This window comes from Chanos chanos, chromosome 10 (genome assembly GCF_902362185.1).
Source record: "Chanos chanos chromosome 10, fChaCha1.1, whole genome shotgun sequence".
NCBI lineage: Eukaryota > Metazoa > Chordata > Actinopteri > Gonorynchiformes > Chanidae > Chanos > Chanos chanos.
The window spans coordinates 22,903,222-22,920,552 of NC_044504.1; the positions used below are offsets into that span (position 1 = coordinate 22,903,222).

The following is a 17,331-nucleotide window of genomic DNA, read 5'->3' on the forward strand; positions in this document are numbered from 1 at the left end:
AAGACTTTCATTTTAACTTTCGAATTAAAGGACAACCAACAATGATAATCATATTTAATCGGAGCAGGCATACAAACAGATATTGCTTAAGAAATGTCTGTAATCAGATGGACACACTTAAGCTCAACAAGCAAAGTTAATACATTCCCTACAACTGTGAATGGGTTTGGAGCAGCTCCAAGGATGCAACTTGTAATTTAATTTAATCAGCACATCTCCATCTCTGACAAAAAAAAAAAAAAAAGAAAAGAAAAAAGAAACCACAGCTGTATTTACACACAGAAAATGTTTCCCATTATCCTGCTGCCACCTCCATTACACTTCTAATTACAAGTGTCAATATAGCCACATTCAAACAAAACATGACTTTGACATCTAATAACTATACTGACAATGAGTACCTATTAATGCGCACACAAATTGTATAAATACTTTCACGGGTCCAGGCCCAGACTAAACTTTGTATACAACTAAAAATGATTTTTCCACGAAGAATACACATTGACAGTGAAATGACATGAGACGACAATGAGGATTTTCAGTTTTTTCCCCCCAAAAATATGAAGGCTACGGTTAAATCAATCAGGGCAATCACCTAGAAAGTAAAAATAAAAATAAAATGAAATAAATAAATAAACAGATCAGAAGTTGACATTATATATTTTAATATAATTGTTTACTTTTGAAATACTCCAGGCAAGCCACTTGCTCTGTAAAAAGATTAAGGAGATTCTTGAAGGTAACATGAGCATTCATATGGTCTAAGCTGGGTTAATGGAGTGAGCATTAAGACAAATACATGCTGGAAAAATGGTCTAGTAGTCATAAGCTCAGTGTCCCATTGGAATGTGCGTTTTTTTTTTTAAGTAAAGACATGATCAAAAAGAACGGCTTTTATTCAATATTGTAAAATATTGTAACTTGAAACCATATGAACCCTCTGTCAAATTAATAGGTTTGTGTATGTGTGATTGTATTTGTGTGATAATTATGTTTCATAATTATGTTATGATATTAGGCTAACACAGACGCAGTTAGATGGGCTCAGAATTGTCTACTGTCATGTTAGCTCTCATATGTGTGGGCTCCAGTAAGCGGTCACACAGTCAACAACACAAGTGTGTCAGTGTGTAAATGTATAGGTGAGTTAATGTATTGAATTCAGCCGTTTGAATAAAGGACCCCCACTAAGTGTGATCTACAGTTCATTAAGAGGTACTTCAGAACTTCCATCTCCTATATCTGACTCCAAAGTTTCCACTTACCGCATGTTATGGTGCTCGACAGGTCTTGATTGGGTGATTCTGTGGACGAACAGTCAACAATAGGGACGTTCAGTTGATTAAGGACAGGTCACGCACAGCCACTTTTCGCTCTGCTGAGATCCACTGAGGGAGAAAGAGAGCTTTGAAGCTGTCGAAATAGAGCGTCTTTGTGTGACTGCCCTTGTGCTACAACTGTTATCCAGGGCTTTAGATGTAGAAGGGAGCACGTGGGAAACAATGGGATATCTTTCATTTTTTTCAGTGTTTAAGGCTCTGATAGCATACTCCACATGGACTCCTTTCCTCTTAGGGGATTGTTGTGTAACTGTGACAGTGGCACATGTTGGTCTTCTCTGGCATAACCTTGGACAGTACACTCCTCCATAGCAGTTTTATTTTTATTTTTATATTTATCTTGCTGCACAGTGAATCTTTGTCTTTTGTTGTATTTTGGCATTGTTGATGTCCATTCTGTTACAGCAGAAACCACTGAATACACAGCCCATTTCAAAGGCCTTGTTTGTATATCACGTAGATGTTTAAAAGCACTGACTGAAGTTGTTTTGGAAGTTGTAGCCATAAAACAAACTCTAATACAAAATGGGATTTTTTTTCTTTTTTTCTTTTTCTTTTTTATTCTTTTTTTAGAATAGCAATGTTCTTGTCTGAATAAATGTAGCTGATGTCAAACTATGTCAATGATGATGAACTGGACCTGGCTTTTACATTAGATATTCAAACTGCTTTGACCTCTCTTAACCTATTGTACCAGTATGATAAGGGGGTATTCCCATCATTTCTTTCTCCATCTGCTGCCACACAGTGTCTGTAGTCTTCCACATTAAAGTGTGTGTGTGTGTGTGTGTGTGTGTGTGTGTGGGCATGTGGTGTGTGTGTGCATGCGCGTATTAATTAATGACCGGTTAGCATCCAAATTAAGCTTGTGTTTAGGAATGAGTCAGAATCCTTCGGGAATCAGTTGCAAGTGCAGGACTAATATGGGAGTGCTACTTAGAATCAACAGACAGAAATAATGAATTTATATCACTGCCCCTGAAGAAGCTTTAAATTTTGACTTGCACACCATGTCTTGTTAATTTAATCCAGTGGACTCTGTAATGAATGCATTTGAACTCCTGTGACAGAGTCGAGGATTGGTCTGCTCTTAATTAAACACATGCATTGACACAATATCCCCCCAGCTATTCTGAAGTGGAATGGCTCAAAAGACCTTGCTGTGTGCATCAAGTTATCATGATTATTTTTGTTGGTACTGAAGTCATGGAATTCAAGCCATGGAATTCAAAGGTGATGGCTTGAGCCAAGCAATGAAAATGAGGAAAATGCTTTTAAACAGACTGAAAAATGGAGGGCATTCCCAAGTGAATTACAACGGTACTGAGATCTGTTTATGCTGAATATTGACAAACCACAGTAATATCACTTTTAACAGGAAAAATATCCATAGGTGTGTGTGTGTGCATGGATTAGTGTGGGCCAGTGGGTCATTTAAGTACATTAAAATCATAAGATAGTAAACAAGATAGTAGCCTTTGTACACAGTCCAACTAGTGCAAGTGCCTTGCACAGAGAATCCCTGTAAGGTTACAGATCAGTGGCTTGTCCATGTGTGTCTCTGTGAATCAGTCTCTGTAAGACACACTGACTTCTCTGCTCCTTAGAGAACTCTTTGCAATGCATCAGAGAGAATCTCTCTCACACTTGCTCTGTCAAAGAGAATGATAGAGCTGTCTACAAAAGGAAATTGATGGAGGGGGATGACAAAAAAGAAAAAAAACATACTTTGATCACTGAGGATTTAAACAGAGAATATCAATGTAGGCTTAAGTAAAAATTGATTGAAATACTCATGTTATTTTTTTTTAATTTAACATTTTTCATCTGGAGGGGAGTGTCTCAATAAGTCTTTAGAATAATCCATATGTCGTAATAGGTCATTCAGTGCAATTTTCCAGATCATAATGCTGTAGTGATTTTATCCAGTGAGCTTTAATTAGTTGTTGTAGGCGATTCGGGCTCTATTGATGACCACTTCAGTTATGGACAGAGATGCTTTGCCTTGCATTCTATATAGTTCCAGTTCCTCTGATTCTCCGCACTTTGTAAAGTGAATGTTTTAAGTCCTAATGTGGCAATGTCTCTTAAAGTCCTAATGTACTTTATACATTTATTAGCCACTTCATAAACACTATTACATTGACCCTGGGGAGTCTAAATGAGTATTCAGTCAGCTTTCTCTTGCTTTAAATGATGTTTTGGGGATAGTGCTGCTGGTGCTTGGAGGAGAAGCTCTTTTTTTTCATTGCGTTGAGTAATCTTTCTATTTACCGTTTTTTTTTTTGTTGGGGGGGGGGGGGGGGGGGGGGGAGTTCCTCTCTCTTTTTTCAAACCAAGCCCTGCAGCCAATTTGGCCACAGATTCAGTGATGACACTCACTGACCTGCCCTGTCAACAGTCTTGTGGAAAACAAATGTGTCTTAAGTTTATAGAAACAGTGAAAATGAATACAGTGGGAACCGCTTATAGTGATCACGTCTGTCCGGATGAAATTGATCACTATAAGCAGACGATCATTATAACCGACTTTTGTCTTTTTCTTTATTTCTCATGCAGTTTACTAATTGACATTTGTATATTTATTACATCAACGACTCTTTCAAAATACAGATGCCCTACAGCTGTTTCACTCACTCACTCACTCACTCACTATCTAAGCCGCTTATCCTAATCAGGGTCGTGGGGGCTGCTGGAGCCTATCCCAGCATTCATAGGGCGAAAGGCGGGGAAACACCCTGGACAGGTCGCCAGTCCATCACAGGGCTTTCAAATTACAGTACTGTACAAATTAAATTACTGAACTGTGTATAATTCAAAAACACTAAAATACAGAACAGTACTGCATATAAAATACAGCTTATTGTAGTTTCAAATTATAAGTAGGCTAGCCTAAAACGTAAAAGTATCGTGCGGTTTACAAACGTTTGTAAACCGCACAATACTTTTACAGTAGTACATACAGGCTTCCCGATTTCCCACGGCTTGGCCCGGTTTTCAGTGCATTTCTCATTTTTTAACAGAATTGAGAATAAATTGCAGGCTATCAATGCGGAACTGGTAGCAGAGTTTGAAATCAAACTTATCCGTAAAATATTCTGAGAAACACCAACTTTCGCTGCTGCATCTCGTCTCGTCGGCTTGTTTTTGGCAGTTTGTCATAAGCTTCGATGAGTCTACATTTGTCACTGAGAGAAAATGACCTTCTTTTTCCCGTCATGATTTCTATGCCCGCAGTAGCCTCAAGTGGCTAGCCGGAAGCAGACGGGTTACCATGAGACAAAGTAGGCCTATGAAAGTAAAGGTTTAAATAAAGGATTACCATAGTTTTCATTTTTAGCTATATGTTGTCATGTATAAAAAGACCCAAAATGAAAACTGTAAGCGGACTACTTAATTACTGTAAGTGAATTACACAGTATTGTACTTGTATAGGAATGATTCTGTCCCAAGCTATTTGAGCCATATAAGTGATTCATTACTATAACCATGATAACTATAGGCGGTTTCCACTGTATTTCCACTGTATATTATGTATTATTTGCATGGTCACCAGTTGTTCAGTCATTTGGATGTATTGTGCATATGGACAAGAGTCTTTGAAATATAAGTCGGTGCTCTGTTTTCTGTGCTAAAAAGCTTTAGTTTTTTCGTTAGCATGGTATCACTATTGTTGTGGCTGCCATCAATACTGTCATGCCATATAAACAGCGGTTTTATCTCATATGAACCATCTGGTCCTGTCCCCCCTCTCGCTTACTAGCATCTCCCAAGAGTTTATATCATTCAGATTTCAACTGACAGGAGTTTAAATTACATTTATTCACTGGTAGACTGCAGTTGTCATCATATTCTCTCAATCACTGTCATAGTCACGAAAAATGAAACCATTTTACAAACTTTTTTTTTTTTTATCTAATCATACATTTATTTAGATTTGGTAACAGTGAGAAGCAGTTGTCAAGACAGTGCTAGCGTTGTAGATAACATCGTTTCACAGTATCTCATGTAAGTAAGGGTGGGCAATATTTCGAATGTGCTCGATGTATCGCGGCTTGTTCCACATGCGATGTAGTAAATGACTATAACGTGAACATCGAGCACAAACTGTCAGGTAATTTTTTAAGCTGCTGGCATGACACTCGCTTCTCTCGCTCTCTCCTATGGCTCTCTCCCTCCCACAGACACAAAAAGAAAAAAAAAAAACGTACATACATATGTCACACACACTCGACCACCCATTCAGACTCATCTCCTGAGCGAGTGTGTGTGACGTTAGGTGAGACGTGTGTTTTTGTATCTGGAGGGAACAGGGAAAGAGCCTGGGGAGAGAGAAAGAAGTGAAACGCCAAAGCAAGTTTAAATGTGTTTAGTTCAGAATGGTAATAGAAGATGGAGGCGGATGAATTTGTTCTGAGAAGAAATAGCACTGGATCCATTGTCTCGCAGTAGTTTGGGTTTCGCAAGGAAGATATTGAATAAATACCATTTTATTAACTTTAACTTGCTTGTGATTTCCCCCTTTTTGCATGCAAGATGAAAATTGTTCCAGTCATCATACTGGTGTGATTGTCTGCATCAAAGGGTTGACTCAAGTATTGATGAAGTGCTTTAGAGGAGATTTCAAAATTTCCAGATATAAATTGTGTATCGCAATATAGCATAAAAATATTGCGATGTTATTTATATGCCATAATGCCCAGTCCTACATGTAAGTCAGTTAAATATGAAGTCACTTCAATAAATTTAACTTCATGGCAGGTATCATCGAACAAGGACATCAGTTCTTAGAGGAACAGATCCAACCATTGTTTTCAGTAAAAGCTACAAAAATATGTTCCTTTTTCATAGGCAAATAGACCCATAAGAATATTTGGTAACACCTAATATGAATACCTACATAATGCATCACATATGCCTTAGTAAGACATTACAAGATCATAATATCTTAAGGGACCTGCATGATATTACATGTATGCATGATATTGCATTATAACATGTGATAAAGGAGTTCATAGCTATATATATATATATATAGAAAGAGAGAGAGAGCAAGAGAGAGAGTACAGTATAGTATAATATAGTATAGTATAATATAGTGTGGTATAATAGTCTGAATAGACTCAAATTTGTACTATTCCACATTGTATCCAGGCACATTTTACATTTTCATAATTTTGTGTTAGGACTATATACAGCTAGCCCGAACACTAGCTACTGTCTTTTCAACAACAAAAAAGAACAAACGATTCCACATTTCCAGCTACAGTAAGACACATTTTCACTCATTTCTGATTTGTATAGCAATCTCACAAGGTTTATTGAGAGCAGAGTGCAGCCAAGCAGTGGAGAAGCCTTTATTGACATACACATTACTAGCCACGAATTCAGTGTGTTCCAAGGCAATGAGGGGTATTCTATAAGTCAGAAATTCTCAGTTAATTAGATGACATCAAAACTAGCAGATAATATGAATTAAACGGAACATTCCAACTGGATAGTCTTTAACTTGTGCTTTATGTTATCTGGCTAACTAAGAAATTCTGTTTTGTGGAATAACCTTGTGGTGTGTCATGGGCTTGTTTTAATCTTAGAAATTCTGAATGGGAGACATACCCCCTATACATAAGATACATAAAATGTGGGCATACATGTACAGAGTCAGGCTAGATAGTAATTTATCTGCATGTTCTCAAAGAGTGGCTATAATACAACCATATTTAATCAGGGCAATGAGTTAAGATTCAGATTTTTGCGCTCCTAATAGAAGAGCCCTGTGGCTTCATACTCCTAGCAAAACAAAGCTATATGGCTCTTCTATTAGGAAGTTTACTACTTACTCTGAGTTAACTAACTCAGAGTTTTCACTAAAAAAAAAAAAAAAACGTTAAAGACTCTGTGTGCAGCCTCAGTGCTGTCTGCCTAACTCAGGCATTGCAGTAGCTCTCTTCCATGTTGGTTATTTTGATGCTGGATTCAGTGTGTTTGTTGGAACAATGTGTCTGACTGATTTGAAGAATGGGACAGGCAAATGACTACACACACACACACACACACACACACACACACACACACACTAGCAACAACAGCAATGACAACAACGACAGCATGTTATTTTTTCTTGATTAACATTTATTAAATGTTTTTGAAACCTTTTTTTTCCTTCCTCAGTTTCTCCCCTGTCTTTTCTGTGTTCACCCATCCTGAGCAGCCTCAGTTAACCCTGCAGCCTCACACGCATAGCCTCAGAGGAAGCAGCTTTCATTCAGGCTCATTCTGCATTCCAACACACAGACTACGACCTCTTCTTAATTGTCTCCTCAAGATAAGAGGGAGAGAAACGCAATGTTTGCTCGATAGGGGAGGGGCCAGGGAGAGAGAGAGAGAGAGAGAGAGAGAGAGAGAGAGAGAGAGAGAAAGCGGGAGAGCGAGAGACATAGAGATAGAGACAGAGACAGGGAGAGAGAGACCTCCTTGTCCTCCCTTGTGTTTTATATTCAGTTTGGGACTGAGGGTGGTTGAAATCAGTGCCAGTTGAAATGGGACACAAACACACAATGTGCAAAATGTGGTGTGATGCCAATCAGAACCAGTAATTCAGCAACCAGAAAACTGACATCCTTCGCACATGATAATTATACCATTCTAGACTGAGGAACAGTGCTCTAAAGCACGGTGACCCTCCTAAGCTCTACGCAGACAAAAGAAACACGTCACTCAAGTCTCCTGGCCTCGAAATCATTTGTCCATGCTCTCTGGATACTGGCATGAGAAAAGGACAGTTAAACAGTGAAAAGGAGTCTTCTAGAAAGTATACACCAATGTTTGTGTTCATTGCATTTTATTGTTTTCAAGCAGTTATGGTTCATTCCTCCAATGACCTTCAACATTTCTTATTCCAACCATCGAGACCAAGAAAATTTTTGAGCATAAATTTTTGCACACAGCCTTTCAGAAGAGGAGATTTGAGAGTTATACTATATAAGCAAAATTTTACCATGTTTATCTCTGAAACAAACAAAAAAAATCTGTGTTTTGCTTCCCGGTATTATTAGTATTACTGTGTACTTTGAAATGAATAAAACCCTGAAAAAATGAGGACAACAGACATCATGAGAGGAGCAGTCTATCAGAATTACCTGACACACGAGACATCTCAAGTACTTTCTGAGTAACCAGTAAGAAGACCGCATTGCTCTAGGCTCTGATGTGGATGATCTGAAAATAAACTAAAATTCAATTATTCAATTCTCAGACATGTTGAGCTGCACTACACTTGAACAATATACATATATGGGAAACCATTTGATTTAGACCTTGAAAATGAGTACGATAACATGATCCCTTCATTCACATCTCTGTCTGACACATCTGAGGCACTGCATGGAAAAACTAAATAAAACAAAACAAAACAAAGATTTTTTTTTTTCTCTTTCATGGCTCTCCCACTCAGATTGATTGATCCACCCCACTCTCCCTCCTCTTGTGTTTTTCTCTGGAAGAGCCTTGATTATGGATACATGATGCCTTTAGATTTATAATTGCAGAGCATAGCCAAACACAATTTGTTTCTCAAAACACTTACATTCCTCAGTTTTTTTATAATAAATAATTGCCCCTCTCTCTCTCTCTCTCTCTCTCTCTCTCTCTCTCTCCCTCCCCCTCTCTCTATATCTATCTCTGTTTTCCTTGTCCAGTTTCCCTTTGAAAATTTAATTTTATACTCAATTTGCAGGATGTGCTGTGATAAGTTCATTTAAGAGGACTGATTGAGGTAAATGGAAAAGACACACAGGTGTGTGTATGTGTGAGTGTGTGTGTGTGTGTGTGTGTGTGTGTGTGTGTTTCTACAGCTTTGGCTTTTTCTTTAGAGGTCTACATATAGACCTTGCATGTGTGAGAGGTAGCCCTACAAAAGGTCTGTCACACAGAACATGTGACAAATCGTAATTTAATCCAGTTGTTGATAATCCTACTCCCAAAAGTTAAAACTGTGCATTTTCTGTTACATAGAAACACACACACAGACACACACATACAAGCCTTTGATTACTTCCTGAGATATGCTGAGATCTCAGATAAGATTACAAATGCTTTCAGCCTCTTGCTAGAGCTCTCACATTATCCAGTTAAATTCAGAACACTATAGAAACTACACCATAGATACTAGTTAAACTGATGAATTGATCAGTTGATTAGTTTATACGAAACTGAAATCAAGACTAGCTCAGCATGTCGTCAAATACAAGACAGGAAACCTTATAAATGTGGGCAAGCACCAGTGGACTCTTATAGTGAGGGAAGTTATAATGGACTCATTAGTCCTGGAAGACATCTGTATCAGAATCAGGGAGGTTTCTGATTTGGAGCGAAAGAGGACTTGAATGATTTACAATTTCCTTGATCTTCCATTCGAATGAGGCTCCTCCTCACTGCACCTATATTAAATGTGTTTTTTAACACTTACCTGTGCTTTTATCTAGGATTAGCTTACTTCAACAGCATAATATCAGCTAATTACCTCAAACATACAAAAGCAAAAACTATGTTACATTATATTTGCAAATTAGGCTATATTATATTTGCTAATTAGACACATAATAATAATAATAATAATAATAATAATAATAATAATAATAATATTAAAGGAAACATTTTATGCTAACACTTACTTTTTCAACTAGCAACATGAAAATAGAGCCCACCGCAACACAACATTTATGCCTCCTCAGCACCTAAATTTCAGAGTCACATATTTGGACAGATTATCAAATGGATTTTGCAAAACTTCCAGAATTGCACTGGAGACCAAAAACAACTTCCAGGCTGCAGGAGCTAAAAATTGAGGGTTTGAAAAGTCATACCCTTTACTGCTCCTCTCAGACATTCTGTACTTGTGGACTGATTATATGTTAAAAGCTCATATTGAACAGAGGAAGGTTATACTTTAGATGTAAAAAAGATGAGTATGGAATCTGAGCAGCTGTACAAAGGAATTGCTCTGAGAGAGTTTTTTTTTGGCTCTGCTGTTTGGAATTTATATCCAGTATTGAGTGAGCCAGGAGTAAAACTTCCCACACAAACACAAGGCAGGATCCTGATCAAATTCAAGCACTCTCAAACACACCCAAGCTTAATTAAGTATGTAAATGAAAAGCTTCACAACAGGGATAGACTGGATTCATTCTAATACATCAAAGCAACCAAGCTCATCAGAAAATATGGTCTTTGTTAAGTAGCTAGTATTAAAGAAGACAATTATACAAGGTCTCCCTTGATTCCAAGAGTATGCTCCCATGGGTTTGTGTGTATGTGCATGTGCATGTGCACGTGCGTGTGTGTGTGTGTGTGTGTGTGTGTGTGTGTGAGTATGAGTGTGTGTGGGGGATGGGGGGGGTGATTAAAAACTCTGAATATCTATAAACTCTCAGTAGCACTTAGAGCACTAACTCACAGATATCAAATTCCACAGTGTTGAGTCTTCTCATTGGACAGTGTATCACACACTACAAAACAGTCATATTGAAAAGTGCATCACCTGTCTCTGGGGAATTTTTCATTTTCCCCCAAATAATCACAACACATCACTCACAAATGTCTGAGGAGTTACGGAAGCCATGGATCCTAATTGAAATGATATTAGCTTTGTACACCGAAGTAAAATTAGGTGTCAGAAAAACTGCCGTGTTTTGCATTAGTGGTAGACCTTAACACACATTATGAAAAGACTTAAATTTGGAGTTATCACTATTATTGATGTCATTTTCTCTCTCCTTCTATCAGTCTCTTGATAAAAATGTTAATATGAAATGAGTGTAAGATAACAAATCTGTGGTCTTTTGTGAAAAAATAGTTATGACAATCATAGTTTAAAGACTGTACATCATTATAGTGTGTGTGTGTGTGTGTCTGTGTGTCTGCAGCTTTGGCTTTGTCTTCAGAGGCCTCCATGTAGACCTTGGGTAGAGCAGCAGCAGAACATTCAAATTTGCACTCTCACATACATATGTCCTATTCTCACTTAGGGACACAAATGCATCAGCTATGTGTCTTGGGCCCCACATTTCATGTGAGTGTGCAAATTTTATTAAAACCCCATCCTGGAACTGTGTGTGTGAATGTCTATGTGTGTGTGTGTGTGTGTGTGTGTGTGTGTGTTCTCATTGAAAAGTCACAGTTGCAGATGTGGGATGAATTCTCAAAGGAAACTGTACAGAGACACAGACATGTGTAGAAATTAGCTTAAATCACATGGCTGCAATGGATGTACTGTATTCTAAAGGAATTAAACACATTCCACAAAACCCATAAATACAGATCTTTTCTTTCAAAATGAATGGCATCTTGAATTAAAATAAATTCTGAGGTAAAAGATCATCTGTCCAGCCTAAAACTTCTTTCATCATTCTATCAAATATTAACACCCTCCCCAGACTCTAGATTATGACTTGTCAATTGAAAAACTGCTGCAACTCAACGTGCCTTCTTAAGAGAGATGTGTAAACGAATTTCTTCTGCTCAAGACCTGTTGATTTGTTTTTTTTTTTTCGTTTTCCGCACGGGCCAGACAATAATTTTCTTAAAGTTTTGAAGTCAAAAGTCTCAAAGTCAGATATATACCTGAGACTGTTTTACATCCTCCACGGCCCATTTCCTAGAGTAACTCCCCTGTGTATTCTATTGGCTTTCCAGTCTTTAAGAATGTCCCTGACATCATTCATGTGTGGAGTCTAAGAACTCTGTAGGAATTCAAAACACTGTCGACTCATCAAACAGGGAATTCTCCTTTTTCAGTGACCGGACATGGTGTGTCACAAGCTCTGGCCAGACATCTATAAAAGAGGAGCAGTTATCTACTTGTCTGCTCTTTAATTGTCCTGTCTCACTCCAGGACTTTCTATGGGTCCTCTGAGGCCAATCCAGGCAGAAAATAGACGATAACTTCAGATGCGTTGTAAGGCTTTACCTCTAAAAAAAAAGAAGAAACTTAATGGGTTTTTCCCAATGTCCTCTTCACAACCTATCCCGCATCAAAAATGTCAAAAAAGGTCAAACTTGAAAATGCTTTGGAGAAGGACACAATGATCTCAAAGAGAGGACAGACTTTAAATGGTATATTATCATGTGATATAAAACTTTTCTGAGTATTTCTTATAAACAATTAGAGATTTTTAAGGTTAAAGTTTGGAGTTAGGAATGAGGTAGCAAATAGGCTAAGGTTAGGGTTAGTTTTGCAGGTTAGACTTTGATTACTAACCTTTTTGCAATTTTGATTAGTCAGCTAGTAGAACGAGAATTCCTCCTTTAAGCAGCAGTGTGTAACTCAGTATATGATCCAGACATTTTTGTAACATCTTGTCTTTCCCAGAGCTGTGTAGTTTTTCTACATCACATTCTTACCCAAAATAGTCTACCTGTCATAACTAACACTACAATTACTTAGTGTAAAATAAGAATAACTAATGGAAAAGGGTGACAATAGTGAGAGAAAAAAATTATATGACACTTGGGATTCTTTCAATTTCTGGTCATCTCTCGAAGACTGAATTTTATCCTCCCTCTCTCTCTCTGTCTGATTCAGATATCCGTGGTCTGAGGAGTTTTTTGGACAGGGCATCTCGGCTTGGTTTGGACGTGTCTTTGCAGCAGGTGGACAGAAATATCAGCAAGGTTTTCTCAACCCTCTTCAGCACCATGCGTACAGAGGAACTCAATCGTTACCGGGATACGCTCCGTCGGGCAATCCTTCTGCTGAGTCCTCGTGCTGCCCAAGTCTTCATCCACCAGGTCAGAACAATAATGCTGCCAACCTGCATCATTATTATTTACCCCTTAACCTCTGTGTAAAAATAAAATGGCACTTACATGCAGCTTTCTAACATGCAGAACTTTGAACAGCCCAAAAGCACCTTTATTTATCAGTTTTATTTATTTTAATTAATATTTTCAGTGCAGTTCACAAGTACAATAACAGTCTAAAATCACAAACATGCTTTTTATAGTACGACCTGTCAGTTTTTCCAGTGTACTGTTATGTGCAGAGATAAAATGACTGGCTATCCAACCAGTGTTGGTTCTAAATCATTTAAATCACTGTAATGAAACCCATTATTCAAACTCTAATTGCTAAAGCAGTAAAGCTGATGCTAGATGTGAGATGTAGTCCTCTATTTGAAAGTCTTGATGCTAACAGTATTGAGAAGAAACTGACGGTTTGGAAATCTAATAATTAAGAACACTCTGCTTGAATACACTTTATAGCTTTTTGCCTGGCTTTCCAGTAAGTAAACAGAATCTGTTTATTTTTTGTGATCAACATTTTTTTTTCAAAATGTTAGGAAATATTACAACTATTGTGGCATTAAAAAAAAAGAACTGTACATAACAATCAAGGAATGCAAGCTCATTCGGTCACTGAAAAAGCTCATTATAATCCCAATCAGTCAAATTCAATCAATGTCATTATTTCTTATTTCTGGATTTTTATAAGTACACATTCTACAATGGTATTCTACGCATTTTTAGCTCTACTTTTTATTTTATCAGTTCTTGCTGTGAAGCATTCCAACAATATTTCTAAAATCAGAAAGCCATTTGGATGTCATATAGCACTGTGGCTCAAAACAGTGTTTTCAGAATTAGTTTCGAGGTAATTCTGGGAAATAGCAGTCATTTAGTTTGTGGAAAAGATGAGTTTTTTTGTTTGTTTGTTTGTTTTTGACATTTTCTTACCATTGGTTTTGCATATAATTTCTGATACACAGTCCCAGGACAGGGATATTGGTGCGCATTCCCAGAGCATGTGACTTTATGTACCTTCTGCACCATAACTACAGAGTGTACAGATAGGGCTAGGAATCCTTCCTATCTTGTGTAGTAAATATGGTGTGGTGTGTGTTCTCTGAGTTAATTTAAAGTGTATCCGCTGATGAACTGGATTCTTAGGTACTGCTTTAAAGCCTTGCCATTCCTGGTTAAAATTGTTAACCCATATTCCCACACAGTAGCCCCAAGTAAGGGCTTATAGGAATGTGTCAGATAACATTGCTTTGAGAAGCAGACCTACAGGAGTGCATGTGTAGCCACATAGCAAAAGGATCTTTTAAGTTCAAGCTACTCAACAAGCTCAGAGTTCAGACCTCTGCAAACCAAATTAAGAGCCTAGTGGCAAGGAGATCTCTTTGATGTCTTAAAATGTTCAAAGACCTTTCTCAAATTCTTTCAATACAAGAATGCTTCTCTCAGATGCTGATTTACATGTAGAAGATTTCTTATCAGTCAAATGGTCAGAGTGACTGCACATATACGTCTTTAGCTCATACCAGATATTTAGCAGCATGAGAGCAAATTGTGTCTATTGATGTGTTTACTTGTTGGAAGATAAGTTCATCAATACATTTCCATTCCTGCTGATCAGTCCTTGATTTTCAGGTGTCTGATCTAATGGAGTTTCAGAACCCATTACAGACACTGAGGTTAGAAAGGCACATGTTCATATAAACAAGCAGTCAGTTCACTCAAGCCCAAAGTTAGGAAATGAGAGAGAGAGAGAGAGAGAGAGAGAGAGAGAGAGAGAGAAAGACGGACAGATAAAAAGTGATAGAACAAGTCCTTTTGTAATAATAAGAGAGAAAGAAGAACGTAGAAAAGTCAAATTGAGTTTCAGTCCTGCACCTGATGCTAGCACAACCTTGCATGACAACAATAATGCCAGTAAAGCTTTGTGTAAATGAACAGAGACAGTCTGACACAGGAGGAGACGTGGAGGAAAATGGAGATGCTAGCTTCATATGGCCCAAATCGTGTTTTAATTTAAATGGCCTATGTTCTCACCACCTTTTAAATTAAAAGTGCGTCTTACAAATCTTACAGTGTATTATTTTTTATAACATCTTAGGCTTTTAATTAACTCCAAGTTAAAATTTCAAGCAATTTCACGCACACACACACACACACACACACATACACACACACACACACACATATATATATAAGGCATAAGGTTCGGAGGGAAAGAAAAGAACTAAAAATAGATTTGAGGGGAAAAAAAAAACAATGAGGAGGAAAAATTCCACCCAGGCCTCATGTGAAATTCAATTCGCCTATACGACATTCATGCTGCATTAGCTTGTGGGGAGACATCTTCACAAATTGATTACTGCTGTACTCCTCATGTTTACAAACTCTGCAGCTCAGCATTTCACAAACAAATTCCACCAGGGCTGTTTTGTTTTGTTTTGTTCTTTGTTTTTGTGTGTGTGGTCTGCAAGTGTGAGTGTGTCTGTGTTTGTCTGTGAGTCAGTGTAATAGAAATTTCACTTTCTGCTACACCACTTTGTAAGCAGCACACACTGTTCTTAGCCTGATTAAATTTGCGGCTTCCTTTTTCTTTTCTTTTTTTTGGGGGGGAAGAGGGGGGACCTTCGAAAGGCCCCTTCCATTCTTCTGTAACTCTCTGAGCATCAGTGAGCTCCATGGCAACAACATCAGGACCAATAAGTGCCATGAACAGCAGCAGTAGATACAGAAGCTCCTTGTCATTTCTGTAGGCCTCAGATGGATCTTCAACAAGTCTCTCTTCTGTGCATCCTCCTTAAAGCCGATGCCTAATCAAATTCTTATCAGGATGACCTTGGCAGGGAAAAGGAATTACAGGCGTGTCTCTCCCACCGCACCTCAAAGGGGCAAAAAAAAAAAGTGCCCCCAGAAAAATGACTGGAGCTGTCGTGCTTCGCCTCTTGGGGAGATACTATCTCATGTTTTGTTTTATTTATTTATTTATTTATTTATTTATTTATTTGTTTGTTTGTTTATTTATTTATTTGCCCTGGAAAGATTGAAACAGCTCTCTCCTCAGAGGTCCATGAGGTGTATTGAGATAGTGACTGACAGACAGCCAGAGTAATTGTGGATGTCAGTCACTTGCGTGGGAGGTAGGATCTGTCTGCTTTCTGTTTGTTGAAGTAATTGTGAAGTTGGGGGAAGAACTGAACAAGCATAGTCCTATTGGTGATTGTTGCACATCACAATAAGATAACTTTTGTGAAAAGGTGATGTAGAAGACCATAAAATTTCATAGTAGTGATAGTGAGTGCATACGCTAGTGTGTGTAGAGATAACAATCAATTTCACACATTTCTACGTCCTAGGTATGATTGTCAGTATTTTTTATATACCAGACAACAAAACATTTCATTTTAGTGTATTAGATATAGACTTTATCCATTACTGACATGTCATTCATCAAATGTGTGTGCGTGCATGTGTGTGTGTGCGTGTGTGTCTGAGAGGGAGAGAGAGAGAGAGAGAGAGAGAGTAATAGTGTACCGTATGTGTGCAATTTAATCTATATGTGTATCCAATGCATGTGTTTGTAAAGATAAGATAAATGTCTGTAAAAAAAAAAAAAAAAAAACACTACACAGGTTTTGTATGTGTGCTTGTGCCTGTACACAGAATGCGCTTGTGAAGATAAGAAAGATCAGCTAGACCCAAGAGTGTTTTGTCCAAGGCTCTAAAAGGACATCACACTTTCAAATATTTGTATGACAAACACCTTACACCTCCTCTCTATCCTCAAAACCCATTACATACTACCTGATCGATTGTGAATGGTTTTAGCACAGAGGCAAAGCTTCTCCTTTTTTTTCTTGCCGAATGTAGCTCTCTGATTTAAATCCCATTACCTTGGGTATAGAGTGACAGTCCTGACAAAATGTTCTAGCCTTTTGATACCAGAGAATTTCAGGTCAACACCTGTAGAGTTTTTGCATTTCTTTTTTTTTTTTTTTTTTTCTTTTTTTCTTGCAGATCTCCATCATATAGTGTCACCACAGGGCTGGGCTTTGGATGATATTCTCATTTATGAGCAAACAAACTAACAAAAATCAGTCAGTACTCAATTAATCTGTCACTACATGTAACAGTAAAAGATTCAGGTTTCATACAGAGCTCCTCAGAGCTTTGAGGAGTCAAATGAAGCATGTTTATG

The 17,331-nt window shown here is 37.8% G+C and overlaps 1 protein-coding gene across 2 annotated transcripts in view; it reads left to right on the plus strand.

Annotated features, from left to right (window-relative positions):
* grid1a (glutamate receptor, ionotropic, delta 1a) overlaps positions 1 to 17,331 on the plus strand; it is a 183,455-nt gene that overhangs the window by 103,886 nt on the left and 62,238 nt on the right. For both annotated transcript variants that reach the window (XM_030786758.1, XM_030786759.1), the window contains one exon: positions 12,922 to 13,127. In XM_030786758.1, coding sequence (XP_030642618.1) covers positions 12,922 to 13,127 — 206 coding nt within the window. The remainder of the gene's footprint in view (positions 1 to 12,921; positions 13,128 to 17,331) is intronic.